The 23,430-nt window shown below is 43.5% G+C and overlaps 3 protein-coding genes across 3 annotated transcripts; all 3 read right to left on the bottom strand.

Moving 5' to 3' along the window:
• Nucleotides 1-33: 33 nt before the first annotated feature.
• Nucleotides 34-4,459, bottom strand: LOC133886675 (uncharacterized). The gene is made up of 9 exons (XM_062326458.1): nucleotides 4,208-4,459; nucleotides 2,550-2,674; nucleotides 1,753-1,833; nucleotides 1,576-1,664; nucleotides 1,430-1,504; nucleotides 1,212-1,270; nucleotides 1,070-1,129; nucleotides 482-733; nucleotides 34-393 (listed from the first exon to the last, which is right to left on the bottom strand). The coding sequence occupies exons 1-9, from the start codon at nucleotides 4,440-4,442 to the stop codon at nucleotides 323-325; spliced, it is 1,047 nt and encodes a 348-aa protein (XP_062182442.1). The 5' UTR covers nucleotides 4,443-4,459; the 3' UTR covers nucleotides 34-322.
• An 848-nt stretch (nucleotides 4,460-5,307) lies between these two features.
• On the bottom strand, nucleotides 5,308-8,347 carry LOC133886666 (large ribosomal subunit protein uL3-like). The gene is made up of 6 exons (XM_062326439.1): nucleotides 8,280-8,347; nucleotides 8,056-8,161; nucleotides 7,315-7,425; nucleotides 6,621-6,925; nucleotides 5,913-6,322; nucleotides 5,308-5,711 (listed from the first exon to the last, which is right to left on the bottom strand). The coding sequence occupies exons 2-6, from the start codon at nucleotides 8,138-8,140 to the stop codon at nucleotides 5,453-5,455; spliced, it is 1,170 nt and encodes a 389-aa protein (XP_062182423.1). The 5' UTR covers nucleotides 8,141-8,161; nucleotides 8,280-8,347; the 3' UTR covers nucleotides 5,308-5,452.
• A 1,155-nt stretch (nucleotides 8,348-9,502) lies between these two features.
• Nucleotides 9,503-12,532, bottom strand: LOC133886667 (syntaxin-61-like). Its single transcript, XM_062326440.1, has 7 exons — nucleotides 12,254-12,532; nucleotides 11,295-11,408; nucleotides 10,935-11,048; nucleotides 10,649-10,800; nucleotides 10,310-10,400; nucleotides 10,057-10,122; nucleotides 9,503-9,835 (listed from the first exon to the last, which is right to left on the bottom strand). Exons 1-7 carry the CDS (start codon nucleotides 12,305-12,307, stop codon nucleotides 9,725-9,727), a joined length of 702 nt encoding a protein of 233 aa, XP_062182424.1. The 5' UTR covers nucleotides 12,308-12,532; the 3' UTR covers nucleotides 9,503-9,724.
• Nucleotides 12,533-23,430: the final 10,898 nt, after the last annotated feature.

Here is a 23,430-nt window from a genome sequence, read left to right as displayed (position 1 = left end):
GAAGAAGCTGATGCATTCAGCATTGTCAACATAGATACCAAATAAGGCGATAGATAAACAGGAGACCAAACATGTCGATGGGGCAAACACTAAACTACTGAGTGCAAGAAAACTTTACTGGCTGACCTAGCTACAAAACCACGAATGAGCCACAAAATTTGCGCAACAAGTCGCACAGCACCAAAAGGAACATCTGAAGGGCATGGGGAGATTCAGGTCCGAGGAACACCATAGAAGAGCATAGGGAGCAAAGGCTACCAGAGAGTTAAGCACACCAGCAGCGCTAGCTTCAGCATACCCATTTGGCATGTACCGTTTTCATCTAATAATAACCTCCCCGGCCACGGACATGGCCTCGCCCGCGGAAAGGCGCCCTTCTTCCCCTGCTACGCCCTACAAAACCATGGAACAGAAGCCGTGAGAAGTAGGGCATGCAAGCTTGCAAAGAGCACACAAACATGCAATGTCAGACTGGGCTTACCACGGCCTGGGGGAGCATATTCTTCGGGCTCACCATCATAGTATTCATCTTGCTCTACATAGTACCCGCCTCTGCCGCCATAACCATAATCATAGCCATAACCACCACGCCTGCCACCTCCATAGTAGCCCCGCCCTCTCCCTCCTATCCCTCGTGATCTTCCTCTCCCTCGCTCTTTACTGTAATAATCTCTTTCATCCTCCCACTCTTCATTGTAATCATAAGCAGGGGGAGGGGGGCCATTGTTCATAGCTGTGCACAATCATTATGCAAGAGTTAACAAAACGAATTTCTTGTCCACCTAAATAACTTCATAAGCATTTTACCGCTTCCAGGAAATAAGGCACGACTCTGGCTAAAATTATAGATGTGAGACACCAAACTGAATCCTGAATTGCAGCTATTTTTGTTTTTAAGATTAATATTAGGAATTTGGAATGTCAAAGTACAGGACTTATCAGTAATGTCCAAGGCAAGATGGTGTAAATGGCAATTTGGATGTTACAATGATAAGAGACACTGTTGAGGACCCGATGATGCTATTGTCCAGAATTTTGCTGCTCATAGAAGACATGAGAAAGAAGATACCTCTTCCCCTGCCTCTTCTCCCACCACCACGACCTCTTCCACGACCAGTGGGATAGGATTCTGAATGACCACGAACATGACGGTGGTTATGTGGTGATTCTAGCCATAACATTAGACAGAGAATATCAATTGAGAGTAGCACCTTCATGATCATAGTCAAAAGCAGGTTTCACCTCTTCAGCTGGGATAGGTGGCTGGTACCTAAGGACATCATCACACGTAACCAACAGTGAGCAAGCAAACTGACAGCAAGTTCAAATTTAATGAACAATCATAAATGGAATCAGGAGCACAAAGTAAAGCATGTATGAAGTTGTTCTATGTCTGTGCAATTGAGCCGGAGGAAGGGTTTTGACTTACCCTGGAGATGATGTATCAAGCACTTTCTTGGACAATGTTACCGTGATCATGGATACATGGCGAGTCGTCTCCAGGCTGTGTAGAAGTGTGTTAGTTTTCAATAAGTCTTTCTTCTTTTCTTTTAAGGAATATAAGCATATCCTTACGGGAGAAGGCCTTCTTCCAAAGGCTCCCATGTGTCGGTGATATCAACAGATTCAGTAGATGTATTCTGATGAAGGCCAACAACCCTTCTCTGGATGAACAGTTAAGTGCCAGTTAGAAAACCAAACAACTGCTTCAATAGCAGATATTATAAGGCAGAAGAGGTCATTACGACTAACCTTGATCAATTCGGCAACCATAACTGTCTTATTTATGGCCCGTCCCATGGCCTTGATACTAATCTCATCATGGCCATTTTCCTGCAGAAATAGAAGGGAATTAATATAATGTTATGAAAAGAGTGCGGGTATGCTATCCATTCAATTATAGTTAAAATGAAAATTGATGATACTGCATAGAGAACTTGGAAAGGTAGTCTAGCATGGTTGACCTCTAGCCATCAAACAAGTTTTCAGAAAGAGGATGAGATGATAAGCTGAAGAAACAGCATATGCATACAACAATGGTGACATTTCTACAGCAATATGAAGTGCACACAAGTTTGTATCGTTTTGTCAAAATGATATGCTTCACATAGTTCAGCTGAACAGATCAAACCGGAAGTAACGCAAAGATAGGAGCACTAGGAAATAAGAACCAGGAAGGACCATGAACTCTTCTGAGGTATTGCAATGGCAACAAACCATGTACTATACCATCATAACAGCAAAATACCAGATTTTAATCCGAAGTTTTCTCTGATTGCTGTGATTTGACATGTGAACAAAATAAGCATAATAGATGAAGGACAGAAAGATTGAAGCCTTTTAAGCTGCACAGTTTAAGAGTTTACTCCAATAGAAAAAAGAAACATTAATGAGCAAAGCACACTCACTGTTGCCCCTAAAAATATCCCCACTTCACTGAATTTCAGTTTGCAAACACCAGCCATTGTTAAACATAGTACACAAAATATTGATGCTTATTTCACGCCATAAAACAACAAAACCTAGATGGAATCATAGTAATGGGTCACCTCAAGCAACGCCATCCCATAGCTGATATAGCTCCTCATCCTCCCCTGTGTAGTGATCCTGATCTCATTCTGGCTAATTGGTGTCTCATTACGAGGCTTCTCTACCCTTTGGTATCTATCCATGCCTATAATTTGACAAAAATATCAGCATAAAAATATTTAATGGACCATAAATGAGTTACTTACAAAAGAAAGTAACCTAAAATATGTAAATATAAGACATGCATGAACTAATCATATAGAAAACAGAGGATTCCAACAGATCAGTGAAACATAAGTAAGCCCTAAGCTCAAGATGAAGGCTACAGGCATTGCTAAAAATAATGTGCATATCTCTCAGAAGAATCAAAACTGAAGAAGTGAAAATTGATAAAATGCAGGAAAATTATATCTGCAGTACATCCAATAAGGCAAATGAGATTATAATTGTCGGAAACTCATAAATATCAGAAGTAAGACAGCCTCACAACGAGCTGATTGCATTCAGCAGGATGACAAGTGAAGGAAAGAATAAATCACATAACTACTTCTGATGTGTATAAACCTCAAGATCATAGTCGCAAACAGGTGTAGCCAAAGCTAAACAAACTACAAACCACACAAAGTAGCAGAAGCAACAGAAGAGACCATAACAATGAGACATCGATCGAAAGGAAAAGTGTAAATCAGCAACAACCCTAAAAAACCCTAGTCCATAGTCCACAGAAATGATTTCAGAAAAACTAACAGTACCGTTAACTCGAAATCCACAAAGTAAAGGCTTGAGGTTGATGACAGAACTACCTGAATCACTGCAATCTATTAAGAGCATGGCATATTCTATACTAACAGTAGAGCATGGAAGTAAGATATTCTACCGAGATTGAAGCGCTGGAATGCTACTTCAGAAAAATTTAAGCAGCGTCAGATAAGTTGCAAAGTCATTATGTCTGACAAAAAAAAGTCATCTCGGGAATAGTTGGCTACAAGCAGACGCCCCAATACCAATAGACCTCGACAACATGTCAAAATCAGCACGCCCATGCTGTATTACTTAATATATTTACCACAGCAGGAGCTTCCCTTGCTGTATTTCCCCTCGAAACATGTCAAAATCAAAATTTGAAATGCCAACAAGAGACCACACAACCAGCACGCCAGCATCCAATGGTGCAGTGACAGTGTAACAAAGTGAACTGAGTTGAGTTCTAACGCCCTGGCACTAAACCCTCCACATTTTACAGTCCATCTTTTTTTAAAAATGCAATACTGTTTATCACAGTTTGTGACATACACATACAGTTCCATAATCCAATCGTTTCTCCGCAATAGCATACACGCATAGCATGACGCATCCAACATGACCAGAAAAACACAAACACCTACTGCCACAGCCCTTCAAAACCCCCAGATTTCTAGAAGCTCGCAGCACCGAGAGGCGACACGAACCAACCGCACGTGAGCCACGAGTCGTGGCAAGCGACACGACCACACGGGGAAGGAGGCGCGCCGTTCCCCGCGCGCGACGGCGCGAGGAGTCCGGTCAACCGAGTCTCCCCCAGACCGCTGGGCCAACCCAACCGTGCGGGCTGGCGCCGGCCGTCCGTTCCCTCAACCGCACGGAGCCGCACCGTATCGAGAGGTGATGGACGAGGAGGAGGGGGAAATGATTTTCTCACCTCGCGTGCTCCGCCCTGGTCGCTGCTCCTGCTCCTGCTCCTTCCCTGGCTGGCTCCGCGCGGAGAGAGGGGAGGGGAGGAGGAGAGGAGTTCCGCGCTCAGGTGGTTGCGTCGTCCCAACACAGACAGTGGGCCGCGGGTCGCGTGGCGTACGGGCGTGGGGCGACGGTTTTGCGACATCCTCTGCGGTGGGTGCACCCGGTGCACCATGGCACCATGACGAGCGGAGCTGCATCCGTTCGATTGCGCGGACGTGTGGTTGGATCGGGGGCCGGGCCATGGACCGGGATCTGGGAACGCGGCACGGATGGCGGGATGGGTGGGATGGAGCGTCGTGTTTGGGGATAACGAGGGAGCCGGTGTCACTGGCAGGTAGGACCTCAGTGTGGGGCCCACGTGTCAGGGTCTGATGTACGGTGTTGGGTTTACTGTCGTTGTCGTGTGAAGTTTGCTTTGACCAAACCAACGGCTGAACCCACTGCGGAAATATCGATGCATCCAGAATACGCCTTTGCAAAATCAGAGACGTAAATTGACCGAGTTCTCCCGACAAGGCTTACATCTTGCGTCAGGTAACAAACATTAGGCCATGCAAAACGCCTTTTGATCCCAATATCGCTTCTAATTGTAAGAGAATTCGTAATCGAGAGGCTAAGGTATATTCATAACACCCCCTTTGGGTTTAGAAAAAGAGTTGAACGTTATTTTTAGAGCTGAATATTCTTAATTCTAAAAATTCATAAAATGTAGATACACTAGACGTATTTAGATAAATCATCTTATTTCTATTTTAAGAACAACTTAAACCATTTTATTATAATATACAATCCAAAAATCTGATATGGAGCACTAAAATTCTCCAAAAAAGATTCTCATTCTTCTGCAAGATTACCTCGACCAAAAAGATCGTTACGAAGTAAACATGGTTGGATTGGGTTCGCGTAATCAAAAAGCACATGACTGCCGAAAAATTAGTAACACCAACCAACCCTTGTCCTCAATTTCATCTTGTTCGCAATGTTTCAATATAATTTGGAAGAAAACACACTTCACGGTGCAGTAACTTCACAACTAGCAAAATCGCACAAACCAGAAAACACTGCAGCACAGAACAACAATGCATAGATGAACAGGTCTTAAACATCTGCTACAAAACTCAGTATCGCAGAAAAACAAGGGAACAAGTATCAGATGATGATTGTTTTGACAAATGAGACCTCGGAGCGACGCTTCAGCAGCAGCAGCTTAGGCCTTGAGCTTGCCAAAGAACCTCTGCTTCTCATCGGTGGTCTGGAAGCGGCCATGCCCGAACTTGGACGAGGTGTCGACAAACTTGAGCTTGATCTCCTCCAGGGCCAGGCGGGAGGTCTGCTTCAGCAGGGACTGGCGGAGGGTGACGACTCTCTTCTTGGGACCAACGCAGCAACCCTTGATCATGAGGTAGTCGCCCTTCACAACACCGTAGTGGGGGAAGCCACCCATGGGAGTGATGTCCTTCTCAGTCCTGCAAGAACCATACCATTCATTACACAGGTACATAGGATTAGCAGTCACATAAGTTGTCATGTTATGTTTAGTTTCATTGTATACAGTAGGCTACAATCTCTTCCTATCAATTTTATATGATGAATTTCAAATGCAAAAGTGCAGATAGACAACAACCAAATAGTGCAACAAAATTTAAAATAGAAACCAGAAAAACTACCTGTCAAACTCTGTGGAAGCGTCATGGCTTTCTTGTCCAGATTTACCAATCTTGTAGACCTTCTTGTTCATCTCAGTGCGGTGGTGATATCCATTCTGACCAGCACGAGCAACAGTGTAGGAGACCCTAGCAGGATGCCACGCACCAATACAGGCAACCTTGCGGAGACCCCTGTGGGTCTTGCGGGGAAGGCGGGTGACACCCCAACGTGTAACAACACCTTCATACCCCTTACCCTTGGTGACACCGATGATGTCGATCATCTCATCTTTTTGAAACACAGCATCAACCGGGACTTCCTTCTCAAAAAACTTGTAGCCATAGTCCACCTTGTCTGCAATGGTACCACCATTGATCTGGATCTCCATAAGATGAGCCTTCTTCTGCTTCAAACCCTTCATCTTCCGAATCTGAAACACAGAAATAAACATAAGGCCAGCGAATATGCCAACTTACAGTTATAGATCAAATTTGGCATCGGGCATACAAACAAGATATGGGTCAAGAAACATATATGAGTTTAAGAAGTAAAGCCTTGACACATTTACTGAAAAAAGTATAGTTATTTGATTATTTCATAAAGAGCACAATAGCAAAGGCAGCTAAGAGACCGATAGCACTTGCAATATCAATTTAGAAGAAACACCGTTTCTACAAATACAAATGAGCAAAAGAAGTTTCAAAATACAGCACACTGCAGCTTCTTACCTGGGTGTGGGCAATAACACGGACAACAGAAGCATACTTTTTCATCTTCTCAAGCTGCACTTGAATTTCCTTCTTGCCAGCATCTCTGTCGTACTTGAGAGCATACTTCATGAAAGCCCTCTTCTTGCTCTTGCACCAGTTCTTGTAGAACCTTCTCCTCACTTCTTCACTAAGATGCTGAGCCCAAACAGAGTTGAGTGTGCGGAGACCACGGGGAGTCTTCACGTACGCCACAAGACCAACAATGACAAGAGGAGGGGTTTCAATGATAGTAACGGCCTCACAGGTTTCCTTCTTGTGGAGCTCTGAAGAATATCAAAAAAGGGAGAGCATCACATTTGTGAGTAATACATGAATTTATATGAGCTGAACAAAATTTAGTCTAGAGAATTGTGAAAATGTAAAAATCATCAAAATCCAGAAATGGAACCCCTGAACCCCATATTGGTAAGAGTCATATGTACTCATCAAGAAATAGTTATCCAATCTATTATCCACTACCTGTGTGCTTTTAAACAAATACAAGAATACATAATCAGAAAAGCATTCATAGTCAGGTTTTAGTTGCAATATCACTAGTTGCATGCTACATGCGAGCCAACACTGCAATTCATTATTTGGAATAATGAGAGCATGGGATAACTGTTATCAATTTGACAGAAAATTAGCACTAACAAAGGAGAAAAGGACATACTGGAACCAGGCTTCTCAACCTCACGCACTATGTGCGTCATTCCAGCCTTGTAGCCAAGGAAGGCAGTTAGGTGGCATTGCTTCTTGGGGTCATCCCTGGGGAATGACTTCACTGCAACAAGTAACTTAGCATAAGACCGTTGCATAGCAGATATACTGGAATAGGCGAATGGTGATAACTGAAAATAGGGTGATAACAGGGAGACTGAAAGCACTAGTAACAAGCAATATACTCCATAGTTATTGATATTCACGACTAAAATTCTCAAATCCACAGCACACTTTAAGGTGATGAAAATGTTTGCACATGTACAGGATACATGCATAAGAAATAATAAATGATAAATAACAGTATCGCTACCTTAGTACAACAAGCAAAACAAACATCCCATAATCTGTTTTAAACAAGGAACACGAAAGATACATCGATCAAAATTTTGAAGTGAAACATTTACAAGCTGCTCAGTACATTAGATCATATGGCATCGCCTACAAGCCATGGCACGCGAAAATAGCAAGTAGAAAATAACACTGTACAGACACGAACCTACATGACTACCAACCAAAATAAACGCATTCAGGGAGTCGCGCATAGATCCTACATGCTAAATACTGCTCTAGTAAGCCATACACCATGAATAGGTGCGCGCGCACGATTGCATACCACATCGCCAACTGATCTAAGAATCGTGAGGAAACACGAACAAGAGCAGCATCGACAAGGGGGGCGAGAGAGGCGTACCCTTTCCGCGGTGACGGGAGCAGCGCTTCCTGGGGAGGAAGCCGAGGGAGCCATGCCTCGGGTGCTCGAACTTACGGTGAGACATCCTCGCCTCCGCTCTCCTTACCTGCACATCACCACAAATCCATCAGATCCGCTGCAAACCCAACATCGGCGGCTTGATCTCGCAGCCGATGACGAGAGGGGGAGGAGGGGAAGGAAGCGGCGGCGCTTGGTTAGTTTACCTGAGTGGGGTGGCGGCGCGTGAGGATTGGTGTGCGGAAGGGCTGCAGGTAAACCCTAGGGTAGCATATATATAAGGGGGCCCCGGGTGCGAGGGTTTTGATGCGACGGACCGAAATGCCCTTGCAGAGGTAACGAGGCCTGGTCTGTTTTCTGGGCTGGGCTGGGCTGGGCTGAGGTGGGCTCAGACCCAGTATATCCTTCCCTTTAATTTAATTTCTTGGGTAAATTTTGTAAAATTGCAATACCATCGTTAAAACTATCACAAAATTATTTTTCTCTCTCTTATTTTTATAAAACCACACTTACTTTATATCACTTTATCACAAATCTACAATTATTTTAATTTAACTATCACACAACTATATTTTTTCTCTTATATTTCACAAAATCAAACTTACTTTACATCACTTTATCACAAAAACTACATTTTTGTTACTGTTAACCGATCTAACAAGATGGGCTCACGTGTCATACTTACAGACTTCAACCCTCACCATTTGCTGACGTGATCGACTACGCCATATCACAATTACTTACCAAGTTAGCAGATCCTACGGAATGATATCATTTGGACGGCTAAATGGTGCCATGCCAACCCTCATCAGCATCAATTTTTTACACTCGGGAATTCAACTCGTGCCAGATTGATAGCTTTTAAGAGAAAATCCTAAATGCTATGTAAGATTTGCTAACTTGATAAATAATTGTTACATGACGTAGTCGGCTACGCTAGTAAACAGTGAGGGTTGAAGCTTGTAAGTATGACACATGAGCTCATCTTGTTAGATATGTTCATAGTAATAAAAGTGTATTTTTTGATAAAGTGATATAAAGTAAGTATGGTTTTATAAAATAGAAGAGGAAAATATAGTTTTGTGATAATTAAACTAAAAAAAGTGTAGTTTTATGATAAAGTGATACAAAGTAGGAAGTGTGATTTTGTGAAATAGAAAGGAAAAAGTACAGTTTTGTGGTAGTTTTGACGATCCTAATGTAGTTTGGTGAAATTTACTCTAATTTCTTTTTTCGTTTTGCCTTTTCATTTTGTGATCATAAAAGGAACACGAGGCGGGTGTGCACATCAGATATTTCATAAAATTATTTTTAATTTTTTTTTAGTTTTTTGTGTGACATTCTTTTGCTGCATTCCTTGACATGACAGAAACAATACTGCTCGCATTTCGTGATATCAAGTACTAGAATTTCAGCAACGGTGTAACGGTGAAATTAACATCGCTGATTTATATGATGCACAATGGCTTCAGCTTCTCAAAAATTGAAACGTGGACAAAAGAAAATCTTTCGCATGGACAAAACTATCAATGCAATCTTACATAAGTGTACTTATGTACTGACTACACTTGTATGAATGGATCAAATTCTGCTCTTCCAGCACCGTTCGAAACTTAACCAGGTACTGAATTACACAACTCACACCAATATCTCAAGTCAGGAAGACCAAAACGAAAAGGATGATGAAAAGAACCACGAGGAACGCTATAATCATGATCTGCCCCTTCAAGCTGGCCTTCTTCATGACCATAGCCACTCGTTTCTGCACATATCAAAAAGGGGACAACTTTCAGGCTGTTGAGATCCAAAGTGAAAAGAAACTTGTTGGAACATATTCTGCCTATTTTGTAATCCCCAACTGATAATATGCCGGCAAACATGCGATTTGATGACAGGCGTGCTGATCTGGTCAGAAAATGAGGGGGAAACATGAAAGCCCCTAACAGTATAGCATTGAGCAAGAGAAAAAGATACAAATCGCACCTGCACAAAGTCAAGGCGATTGGAAGTAGTTTCCATGTCGAGGCTTAGCTCACCCAAAAGTTTTTCCTGTACAATGTAAAAGGAAATATCAAGGGACAAGGGACAATGGACTGAGAAAGGGCTTGGAATTTTGATGACATTATACAGTTAATTGTACCAAGTATAAAAATAACTGATAGTTCACAAGCATAAGTGTACATAAGCGTCAGAGTAAATATGAAGGATCATATTTTTTTATAATGTTAGTGTGTACCTGCCCCGCAAGCTCCTCATGTATGGTGAGACCTACACCTCCAATTCGCTGGACACTAGCACTAAGTGCATCCAACTCCTCATCTTGCCTCCTATTGTAGATGTACATACAAATAGCAGTCAATCAAACCATCCACTTTCCAAGCAACAGTTCAAATAAGTACAAAAAGTATCTAGAATGATCTTACGCCAGGTGTCATTCTGTACATTCAGAGCTCGTATTTAGGTCATTCGATTCTATGGAGCAGAAGTGCAGTTATTCTTTTAAGTTTTCAAGTACTAAATTGGGTACTCAAGCAACATAAATCTTAGAACACAAGCTAAGTTTTTAAGCAGTTACTTTATCAGAAGCATCTGCTGATCAGATTCTGAAGCAATGAACTCATCATTGTCTTGCGAAATATGCTGCTTGGATCTGCTTGATTCAGAAAGATTGACTGAACGGCCACTCTTTTGTTTTCCAGCTTCAACATTCCGCCTTAAAGAGAGCACCTATGTTATTGGCAACCTCATTAGTTAATTTTACAATATAATTATCTGTTTGATAACGCATGGATTTCTATTTAAGTTCCGTAATGATTTAAACAGACTGCCAGCTCGCTGAGAGGTGCTCTGTGAAACAATACCTGGTTACGGGCAGTGCTAGTCCAGCTCCTCCTTTTTCCAATTTCGACCTCATTAAGCCCATAATATGTTGGATCTCTTGCAGCAACTGAAATTGCCCTCTCCAGTTCATCCACCTTATTGAAAGGTTAAAAGTAGGCAACAAGTCAGTGCTAGATCACAACAAGATGAAAAAAGGTGAAATAGATGGTAATTTATGGCTACCATTCTGAATAGAATGATGTGAATGGTTGGTACTGCCAAAATGTAAAAGAAAAAATATGTAGAGGATAAGGCCTAAGATAGAAGCATTTTGAAGTTTGAACACTACGGTTTGAAAACAGAATAATAACAATACAAAAAGCTGAGGAAATTCCATGCACCTGCCATTGGATACTTTCGCAGCTGGTTAGTAGTTCTTTGGTCAGATGCACATACTCTCCAGTATTTTCAGGCGTCTGCTTCCATTGGTGAAAAGTATCTTGCACTTTGTCAATCTATACAATAACAGTGCAAGAACAAAAGTTTAGTTATGTGCATCATAAAAGAGAAGGAAATGGACTAATTCTATGAATCCAGATATGACTGGTTAGTATCTGAATGGAGTGGGGGAAAGCTAATACTTCAACTAATGAAGAACACATCATTGTAGACAATTATTCCCCCATACTAAATGAAGAACATGTTAAAACCAAACCAAACAACTCTAGATTCATGGTATATATATGCACATCATAAACAAGCTTATCTGCAGAACAATTGTAACCATTTGGTTTGACAACCCTGCACATCAATATAGCATCAACATATACTGCTACTACACCACACCCAACATATAATGGACTCGCAGACAGTACAGTATCAGAGGGAACAGCCTAATAAATGGATCGAGAGCTGCAATTTTTGGCAGCTGAGATCCAAACCTCGATGCCAATACTCAATGACATACATTCGCTGATCCACTAACATCTAAACAACCAAGAACACATGAAAACAAAACGCATGTAACTGCAAGAAATGGAGTTCAGCTCTTCAGATTCATGACCAGCCAGATATAACTGCACACATTGAAAGGCAGTAAACTTTGCATCACTCTCTCACAGGTGGCACATCAGACTACAGAATTCGGAATACTCAACCAAAATAGAACCCAAGAAATGGCGCCAGGAACTCTGCCAGATCCCCAGCTCCCTACAACCTGTGCCACGGTGACTCGCTACACCCACACAAGCGACGGCACGAATAAGCATCAAAGATCATGAAACGAGATGCTTGCGGATGCAAGCAACGAAAGAAATGGACGAAACGAGCAATGGGGTGGGGCGGGCTCAGGTCGGCTCACCGAGTCCTGGATCTCGTCCCTGACGATGTAGAACGGATCCTGCGCGGGGGTCATCCTCTCATCGCAGTGCCGGAGTGCCCCAGCTCGAGCAAACCTCGACCGAGGCGGACCGGATCGGTCAGAGATAACACCGAATTCAATTGGCAGGAGCTGTAGGTCGAGAGGAGATCCCGGTTCCACTGATGATCGATCCCCTGCCTGCCTTCTCCGCTCGGTTTGGTGGCATCGCCCAACGAGCAGGGAAGGGGACAGGAGACCGACGAGGGACGCGGGCTTCAATTTTTGTGGCCATTGGGCCGGACAACTGAGAAGCGGGTCTTCATGGGCTATGAACTGCACACATTTTTTTAAACAAGTAAATTTCACTTGACCATATATTAGCACCGTTAAACTATATTCAATAATAGGTATCACTTTGAACCATATAATTTAGGCTAATCTTTCAGTTTGCACAATATCTAAGGATTAGGTATTTGATTGTGCTCACGTGTCGAGTAATTTCATCCACCTTAGCTCCACGGATTCAACTAGGAGGATGAACTATTATTTCCAAATCAAGGTTTCTTACTCTCAGTTCATTTTTCGTTGATTGCTTCCTATTTGTCCCATTAGAGTCGTCTCTCCATATCGGGCCTCCAGAGTCCAAGTGCCACCGCTCATAAACTTCGTCGGCTTATTATATTTCTCGTTGACACCGCCATCTCAAATTGCTGCTTGCACAACCACTCCTCTTGAGCCATATCTACCTTGTCATTGTCTTTCTCAAGTCACCACCTACAACGCACCACCCCAATCATGTCTACCTCGTCGTCAGCCCGACGCCTATCTCCCACTACAACAGATATGGCATATTGCGACAAAGCCAAAATATAAAGAAAAGTTATTTTTTTTATCATGGAAACAAATTTATGACCGAAAATATGCGTCATGGCACTTGTCAAAAATGGTGCATCATATATCATCAACCATGATGATTTTCCTCGTGAGCTTCATGTAGTCAGAGGATCAGATTACTTGTAGGATGTTGACTTTTTAGATGGTCAACAACACCATAAACTTAATACTATCCTAGGCGATATGGAGAGATAGCTCTAGCAACTTGAAGCCAAAAAGGAAGCAATCAACGAAGAATAAATCGAGAGAAAGAAAGTTTGATTTGAAAATAGCAATCCATCCTCCCATATGAATATATAGAGCTGAGGTGGATGTAACTGCTCGTCACATAAGCATGATCAAAAGTCAATTGCTTAAACCCGGTCACATGAGAAGGACTATTTCTTTCAGAAAGCAAGTTTTTAGCGTAAATTGACCTTCTACACACCGGATAGTCTAGCGTTTTCACTAGATCATTCACCGGACTATTTTATACAGAGAACGTGTTTTACTGCACCAAATTTGAACTATAAGCACCGGATAATTCGTCGTTCAATAAGCCCCTCACCAGACTATTTTTTCCCCAGAAAGCATGTCTTCTGGCTGAAATCGAACTATAAGCACTGTATAGTCCGGCGATGACACGACATTGATCACCGGACTATCCAGTGTATACAAAAAATATGGTTGTGTCATTTTTTTGCTATCAACACATGATCAAAGGTCGATTGCTTAAACCCGGTGCAAACTGAAATATTAGCATCAAATATATGGTTCAAAGTGTAAGTTGTTATTAAAGCTGGTTCAAAATACATCAAGTAAAGTGAAATTTACTCTAAAAAATAAATGTTAATGCCCTGTCCCATTTTATAGCATGTACAATGGGGTACTTAGATGCATTTATGGGGAAAATGAGTTTTTTCTCAGTGCACTGGCACATGTTCTTAGACGGAGGGCAAGTTGCTTACTTAAGTAACATTGTTTATATTAGTACTAATAAGATAGTTAACTATATTTAAGCATTGTAGTCTTTGTTTGTATTGGGTGAAACACGTGCAAAAAGAACACCACACAACAGACGCAACTGCTTCATCATACTTCACCCGACCACACCTCGACAGGCTCCATATTGTATCTTCCTTAATCAAACGCAAAGCCAAGATCATATTAGTATCCTCGCAAGTCTTCTTGTCAGCTCCCCTAGTTTCATCGGTTGGGCTCAAAAACGTCGACAAATGCTTCTTGTGACACAAAACTTCCCAACTTTTGAAGGACGTGTGATCCATGGACTCCCTAGGCATATCGTCGTCCTTCTTGCCCTTGGCCTTCTTGCCACCAATCTGGCTCGCGGGGTTGCTGTTTAAATAATATTATAATTAATTATCAGGAGGATCATTGTTCGTAATTACAACCTCAATGATTAACCATAATACCTTCTTGATAGTCCTGACACATATTTTATGTCTAAGATCGGAACACATGTCTTTCTAACATACAACATCACAATAAAGCTTAAGAAAGAGCAAGTAATTAACATTATATTACAAGTTCTTAAATATTCAACTATTTACAATAATTTACACAAAAGGTTAGATCAACTCCGTAACAGAAACAAAACTATAGACAACAAAAGATGAGTGGAGCCACATGTCCTTAGGCTCCACCCTAAAAGCTTCGCCACTCGAGAGTAGTTGTCTACTCAGGTTCGCCACCAACATCGGCGAGCATGAAGTAACAAAAAACGAGCTCATCCTCACCAGAAGTACCTAAAAGAGCAGTGTGAGTATGAAGGTACTGGCAAGACTTAATCCATATAGTGTACATATAGATAACACGACTCCAATGATTATACATTGAGCCATTAGTAAAGAGAAGGCAATAAGTTTAAGTAAATTGATATGCGTAAGCCACCTAGAGACATATGGGTGAGCACCTATACTTAACCAAACAAATATTTCTAAACCTGTAAACCACATGAACATAAATGTAAATGGAACCATCTCATGTCATGAACGACCATCGACAACCATGCCAACAAAACCATACCAACCATCTCACATTCGTGACTCTACGACCAATACAAATGGATAGGAGCATGCTCATGACTGAGAGCGCAATAATTCAAATTGTTTTTACACCTTGAAGGGGGTATAATTTTACCCATACGACACAATGATCATACAACTTGAGTGACCACATAGGCCCACCCAAGAGGGTACCCGTGTCAACCTTTTTCATACTCGGAACCACCCACTTGCAATGCCCCTATGACACTGGGGTTACTACGAGCGTGTCCCGAACACCTCTAACTTCTCGCCACCTTGCTTCTCCTTTTCTTTTTCTCTTACGCGTCACAGGGATGCAAGGCAAGTTTTGGCACGACGTATGATATTTGGTTTACCTTACCATTAGATTAGCATGTTGTTAGTACGAAAAGTGCTAGAGCCAACTGCATTGACGGACGCTGCTTAAACGATGCAAACAGTCTATTGTGTCCTGGCACCTCTCCTGAACTACCCCGAGGAACTCCTCTGGGGTAGAAGACACCCCTAGCACCACTCACATCTCACCTCAATCTCACCACTCATCCAACCATCAATATCACAATCAATATTTGTGAATAATAAGTAAGCTCTAAGTTCGCGAACAACAGATGAACCATTGTCCGACTTCTACCGAGGACCTATGCATTGCTAAGCATTTTAGACAACTCTTAAGTTAGACATTGACAATGTTATCAATGCTACAAGGATATGAATAATTAAAAATTCAAGCTAGAGGTAATGCATCAACATATGTTCTACCCATAGACGCCCGATAACGACTCACTATACATGCAAACTTACATAAAATATAACTTATCAATTTAGACTTCACAATTCAATCAAAGGGTACAATATACTTAGATGATTGTCTTGCTGCTCTGGGATTTGCCTGATACTTCTTGCACAACACTCGCAAAACTCTGGGAGATTGGCGTCGCCTTCACTCGCTTGGATCATTGGCGCAATGCTCTATAAATGGAATAAGAATGCATTGCATAAATAATAAATGATGGAAAAGTGTGCACATGATGCAAGCTTGAATAATACTAGAGCGCTGAGCTTTGAAAACATTGTAAAAGATAGCTAAGTGATTAGGGTTTCGAAGTTTGAAACCCTGGACAAGTAACTTAAGTGCACATAGCTCTGCCTGGCTGGCGGTCAGGCCGACGTAGAGGTGGCGGTCAGACCGACGACTTACAGGGAGTTTTGGCCTCTAGCGGTCAAACTGCAGGCATGTTGGCAATCAGATAGGTCCTAGTGGTGATCTGCCCCCTGTATAGGGTTTTCAACTCAGATTCTCCGGCCCTAACTGGCGGTCAAACCGGCCTTATCAGTTGTCAGACCGTCAGACCTTGCCAACAGCGCCTTTGCGGGGTCACCCACGAGGGCTCTGGCGAAAACTTCAATAACAAAGGGTACCCGACTGCTCTATGGGACTAGTGGAGTGCTTCTAAAGTGATTTGGACAACACTCACCAAGCTAAACTTAAAATACCCCATGGATTGGATCTAGGCTAGGTTGAACTTGGGTCTAAATGATACAAGGGTCGAATAAAGCTTGAAAACAACAGGGAAATGGTAGGGGATGCCTCACCTTAGTGTATGTCAACTTCCTAGCAGATCAATCCACTCCAGAGAAGCTTCGGTTTGAAGATCGGGCTCCAGGGTGGCCTGCGGGCTTGAGGTTGGATGAGCGTGCCTCCGGTGAGGGAGAAGAGGGGAGGAGCTTGGGGAAGTCCTCCGGAAGCTTAGGGAGATTCCCACCATCGATCTCCGGCCATCGTGGATGTCGAGGTGGTCTCCTTCTCTCTCTAAGGTGGAATGGGGAAGAGAGTGAGGGAGTGAGTGTGTGTGAGAGAGAGAGCAAGAGAGAGTGATTGATTCGCTCAAGTCGAGCCTCTGTGCTCTGGAAATCAAACCGCCAATGCTCCCAATCAGATCGTAGTAAGTCCATGCGGCTAGCCCACATGGCTGCATACCTGGTGGTCAGACTGTGGGTAAGCCCGGTCAAATCGCGAGGGTGGTTTTTTTGCTGAATTTTTCTAAGTGTCCCATTATCTTCACTCTCCACCTTTTTCTAAGTATTTGGGGCTTCTCCAAAGTGCTCTAATCCATCTCTAAAGTACTTGAAACACATTTAGACTCAACTCGATCAACAAATATATATAATTACATGCGATGATGATCATGCATGCTTATTTGGGACGTGACAGTTGCCCACTGCCGTGCTCCTCGCTGGCACATCAATCAGAACCACTGATACAACCGCAATCTTAGCCCTAGCTCCAATCTTGGGGTGGAGGATTGAGATGTTGTCACCAACGATGGCCATCTCCCAGAAGACGACACCGATGGCTTGGTCGAGAGGAGGATTTCCTTCCCAACAACGATGACATGGTGGATGTCGACGATGAGTACGTCGACGATGCGGGACTAGAACACGATTGTGAGGGGACAGTGCTACTGCGCCCAGAGGACGTGCGCGACGTGGACTGCCTCGATAGTGAGACAGTGCGAGAAGTCGACACATGCTACCGGAGACGATGGTGTGGCCATGGTTGTTGACAGCGGATCCATTGATATGGGGGTCGACGACAAGTGATCTAATAGATGGGCCATCAGCTGCGTCCGATTCGGCAATAGAGAGGTCAGTGGAGAAGAGAACATCGTCGGAGGGATCGGTGGTGGCGGATCCAGTGGGTAGAGCGTGGGGCGATGGGTATTGAAATACCAATGGCGAGTGGCAGTGGTGCCTCAAGCGTGAGGAGAACTCGACGTGAACGCGACTGGGAGGTGGCCGGATCTATTGAAGGAGGCGAGCACGGGGACAGGCGGCACAAGAAGGGAGTGGGTAGAGACCGAGGAAGGGCAAATAGTGGCACATCAGTGACGCGGAGTGTGGCACCCTCACCGATGGGTGCTCCATGGGGGCTTGTGCGTGCTTGGGGCTAGCACCGTCTGTGGCTTTAATTTGGAGGGTGGAGATTCGGTGGACGGGTGTCGACAACGGTTTCGATCGTGGTGGCGGAAGACAGCAAGGTCGAGGCTGTGGCGAGGCAAGTTGCCATGGTGTTGCTGCTGCACCGAGACCCTCCATGCGGTGCATACATGGCCCATCCAGCTCTGGTTGCGGCACATCGACAGTGGGACCACCCCACGTTTTCGTTTTGCCAGCCACGCCGCCATCGCCACGCCTCCCCCTCCCGATGTTGACTGGGTCAACACCGCCACCGACCGAAGGGTTAGGGGGGAGAACGGGAAGGAAGCAACACCGCTAACAGATGGATGCGCGGTGGCGGTGTGGAGGGTGGTTGCTGCAACGAGCCGCTCAACCATGGTGGGTTGGTGAAGACCGCGATTGGATGAGGGGAGACCTAGCTCACAGACTCCATTGGAGTCGCGGGTGGGAGAGTGTGGCGGTGTCGTGGCTAGGCTGATCTAGGAGGGAACAAGGCTGGCTAGCGGTGGAGGGGAGAGGGAGCGGGGTGGCGATGGCGGCGTCGCTGTCAGAACGGAAACACGGGGTGGTCCCACTGTCAGCGTCGGGAGGAGAGCAACGTATGGAGGCAGAACATTCGGGTGCGTGAAGGCTTTAGGAAACACTACGTGCTTTTTAAGTAGTAGAGAAGAGACTCTAATCATGGTTTACAAACCAACGTTGCATCATGGCAGCAGAGAAAGTCTTTCTAAAAGTACATCTCACTTTATTTGCACACCAAATCTGAGAAATACTTGTACCCTTCTCATTCACTATATTGTATAATTCCCAGAACTATACAGCTAGAAAAGAGGTACCAAACCAGGTATCTTCCTAGAATCCCACTGTATCCCCTTTACCCACATGCCATATATATCCAAATTTAACAGTTTTTGCAGCCTACAGCATTCCCTTCAAGAAATTAGATGCATGATTAAGGGATAGGCAAAATATATTGTTTGTTTTATGACAATATTTCCTCTCAACTAGCCTCTTACAAAGCCTATTTTCTCATTTGATAAATCTTTTCACTCAAGACCCCATCAAACACAAATTTAAATCTCTAACTATTAGGAACCCTATTCCTCTAAAATCTTTTTTTTTCATGCATATCATTTCCCAGATAGCTAAATGCACTTTCTGACCTCCCTCAGAGTCTTTCCACATGTATTTAGCCATCTGTGTATTTATCATTCGCAGTGCCCATTTTGGAAATTTAAAAAAGACCTCAAATAGATTAGAATATTGGCTAAAAATGCCTTGATTAAAACTAACCTGCCAGCATAAGAAAGAAGTTTTGCTCTCCAACTATCAATTCGTTTTAAGATTTATCTACTAAAGTCTGAATGTTTGCTCTTCTAAGACCATCTCCAACGGATTCCTTTCGTGAGTCATATTTCCTTCATGAAGGGATTTTCGCCCCCTTCAGCATTCCAATGATTTCCCTTCACGAAAAGATTCATAAGATCATTCCCTTCACCCTAGGATTCTCTCTCCCTTCTCTTCATGAATACTTTCGAAGGAAAGCTGTTGGAGATGAGGAAAAATAAAAGGAATGCAAATTGGGAGGAAGATGATGAACATACGCATTATAGTGATGATCAATTTCTACAAACCTCAAATGAATATACACCTGCCCAAGAAAGCATGCCATTGGATTTTAAGACACTCTTAAGGAAGAAAAACTAAGATTACAACTTGTTAAATTCAAATAGAACTAAATTTCATATGGCAAGAAGCACGATGAGGTCAACTTTCTATATTGGACTTGAGCCGACCACCTGTGATTCTTATTACTGTTGTATGCACTTGTTGAGGTCTGCTTCACCAAATCTCATAGGAAGAAGTGTGGAATCCTATCCAACCAAACCGAGTCGGACCAGACGACACGTCCCAGGCCACCTCGTGTTGCTTACCTGCTCTTCACAAATTGGCCAAACCCAACTACACATTGCAGGACGCAGCCCCATCCCACACCAGGTACGTAGGCCCTATAAATTGGGATCATGCACCACCCTCTTTTTTTAGTTGGTTCACATGTGTAATAAATATTTCTTTTATCAAATTATTTCTCTTATGTGGTTATGGTTAGTCTAGATTTTATTATTAACATACAACCCAACAATTAACTTTCATTCATGGCATGAATTGTGGAAGATCCTTTGATATTGGCAGCAATGAGATAACAACCATATTTATTTTGCTAATAATAGAATATATTGAAAAATGGCAATAATCTTTCCTTTCTATTTTCGATAGGATAGAGTTTGCATCCATAATAAAACTTAAAAGACAAGGATTACATCCATTTGATTATGGAGCAATGCTCTTGTGCCTTCTATCATGTTCTTTTTTCTCTCTCTTGTTGATCTTATAATATTATTCTAAGAGAGGAACGATCAAAGACTACACTTACACAAAACGAACTAACACTTTGTTTACTTTCTCAGTCTTTTAGTACACAAGATACTTTTCTTGCGGATACTGCTACTATATTACTCACTCTTTACATGGGAGTCATTACGATGACACTAGACTTGATGGTCGTCACTGCTTGTGTATGCCTATTTGTAGTGTTCCTACTTATTGCCAAGTGGCAACGTCTTAGACTTCTGTTTACGGAAGAAAAACAAGAAATGAAGAAAATCTCTTCTTGAAGTTCTAGTTCTCTAGAGAAAAAAAGTAGACTGAAGTCTAAAATCCCTCTTCGTAAAAAAAAAAAAGTAGACTGAAATCCCTAAGAAAACTAGCTAACCCTTGTAATATCCAAGTCCGTTGAGAATGTTCCCACTTGTATGCATTGCTTTTTTCTCACCATACGTTGTTGTATACATGCTTATCGCGATCCGCCAGACTGCGGTTTGAATGTTGCTCAGTTGTCGCCGGTCACGAACCTACTGTGCTCTTCCACTCCAAACCTTCCTCTCTTTTTTTGAGAGAGATATTAATAATTAACGGGATGGTAGTCACCAGTCAATTGAAAAATCATTGAAACCTTCGAGTCCTATCAGCAAGCTGGTTGTTTATGGAAGACGAGCTTTAGATTGTTGGATCAGAATTAATAGTGACTGAAATTAGCAAAAAAAAGCTGGAATCCTTAATATTACAACACATGGTTATTAGCAGGACTGCAGGAGTGGCCGCAACGCGTCGATCGGTCGAGTCTAGTCACGCATCAATTGAGCAGACGATGTCCATCGGAGATTCGATCGGAGGCATCGCCGGACGTGGAAGAGACGAGACAGGAGACGGCGGACGATCAACGTGAGCTTCGACGATCTCGGACCGACGGTGAGTGCTGGCCCGAGAGGAATGTGGACAAGCACACGTAGTTAATAAGCACGTTGATTAATTGGACATGCGTGCGTGCGTGCATGCCCCTGCGCGCCTTCCCGCCTTCCGGCAACGTGCGTGCATGCGCCTCCTCCCCTTCACCTCCCCGTAGTACGTTTCAACTCGACCACGCCCTATATAAACACGCCATCGGCTGCATGAGCAACTCGATCGATCGAACGTCCGGCCTGATCTGGCACCGACTCTGCCACACACACACACACGAACTCCGATCCACTGCAGCGCAGCACGCTCCGCCGTGATCACAGAGATCGATGGCGCGCCTGCCGAAGCTCGGCGTCGCGCTGCTCCTCCTCTTCGTCGCCGGCGTCTCCGCCCTTGAGACCGCTGGAGTAGTGCCGCCCCTCGCCGCCCGCCTCGATGCCGCGTTCTCTGCCTTCGACGACACGGTCGGAGCGGGACAGGCGGACGGCAGCGGCCAGGGCGGCGGCACCGGCGGCGGGTGGATGATGGAGTGCTGGAGCGCGCTGACGGAGCTGCGGTCGTGCACGGACGAGATCGTGCTCTTCTTCCTCAACGGCGAGTCCTACCTCGGCCGCGGCTGCTGCCTCGCCATCCGCACCGTCACGCACCACTGCTGGCCCGCCATGCTCGCCTCCGTCGGCTTTACCGCGCAGGAAGCAGACATCCTCCGCGGCTTCTGCGATGCTGAGGTCGGCGCACACGCCCCACCGCGCGCCGGCGGCCGTCCTCCTGCAGTAGTGTCCACTGCGCCGGCGCTGGCGCCTTTAAGGGCGTAGATGATCTAGCTAGCTAGCCTATAGGGGAGAGACAATCAAAGAGGAATTTCGCGCCAAATACTTGCACACGCGAAGACATGTGAATCTGGGCTTCTCGCAAGGCTCTGATCAATAAAATCGGCACTCTTAATTAGCTTGTATTTCTGTCCATCTTGCATCCTCGTTTGATATAAAAATTTAAATTAGGCAGGAATCGAAACAAGTCTCTTCTTTGCGGGGTATTCCTTTTGATTCAGATCACATAAATCTACATCGATTTACAGTAAATAAACTGGAAAAGATGAAGCTCTTGCGGTATACAGGTACGCATTGAGCATACTAAATGGGAAAAAACTATGGGCCGGCTTGCGTTTAGTAGCAAACCCATGCGAGGTTGAACAAAATGTGCTGGGCTGAATGGCCGATTGCTAAATGAAACAGTAATGCATACAAATAGACTGACAAATTGTAGAATTTGGAATCTACTACAAAAGCAGGTTAAATCAAGTAAGAATATTTATTTATTTTTAGGAACGTTTGTTCTTTGAAATTGTGAGCTAACTCACATAAATATCATTTTCGTTTTTGATAATACATTGTTTACAAAAGTGAAAAAAGAGGATAAAATTACTGCAACAATTTGCGGGTTCAATCCTTGTTTTGAACTAGATGCAAGGCGAGCAAAAGGCCAGTAATAATTATTACTGGTGTTTTACTTTCCAAAGTGCACGTGAGTTGCAATGGAAACACACGTGAGGTGACGCGTACTAATAGAAGTCGACTGACATTTCATATTGTGTATCTCTTTCACCATTCATAAAATGGTCATATTTGGAGAAACTCCTTGTTGAGTTGAAACAAAACCTATGTATCTTTGTGAAATTTATGATAGCATTATTCTTAATAAAGAAACAAAAATGAGTCCCAACACACGATTTTTTTTCAACAATAACAAACCCTTCCATCCCAAGCAAATTTGAGTTGGTTAATTTCCTTTTTCTCAAAGCTATTAAAATTATTGTAAAGCTGCCTCCGGAGAAAGAAAAGTATTACAGCACCAACCGATGTTGTTGCTCCTCCGTGTCTAAGATAGAGACAAATGAGGGTACAAAAAAAGGCTTGTGATGATACAATATTCAGGGTTGCCAATACAAGAAACAACAAATTCTTATGCTTGGAGCTCGAATGTTGCTGTGAATAAGTCACACAA

This window comes from Phragmites australis, chromosome 12 (assembly GCF_958298935.1).
Source record: "Phragmites australis chromosome 12, lpPhrAust1.1, whole genome shotgun sequence".
Classification (NCBI taxonomy): Eukaryota; Viridiplantae; Streptophyta; class Magnoliopsida; order Poales; family Poaceae; genus Phragmites; species Phragmites australis.
Note: the sequence above shows the minus strand (reverse complement) of the source record. Positions and strands in the feature narration are given on the sequence as shown.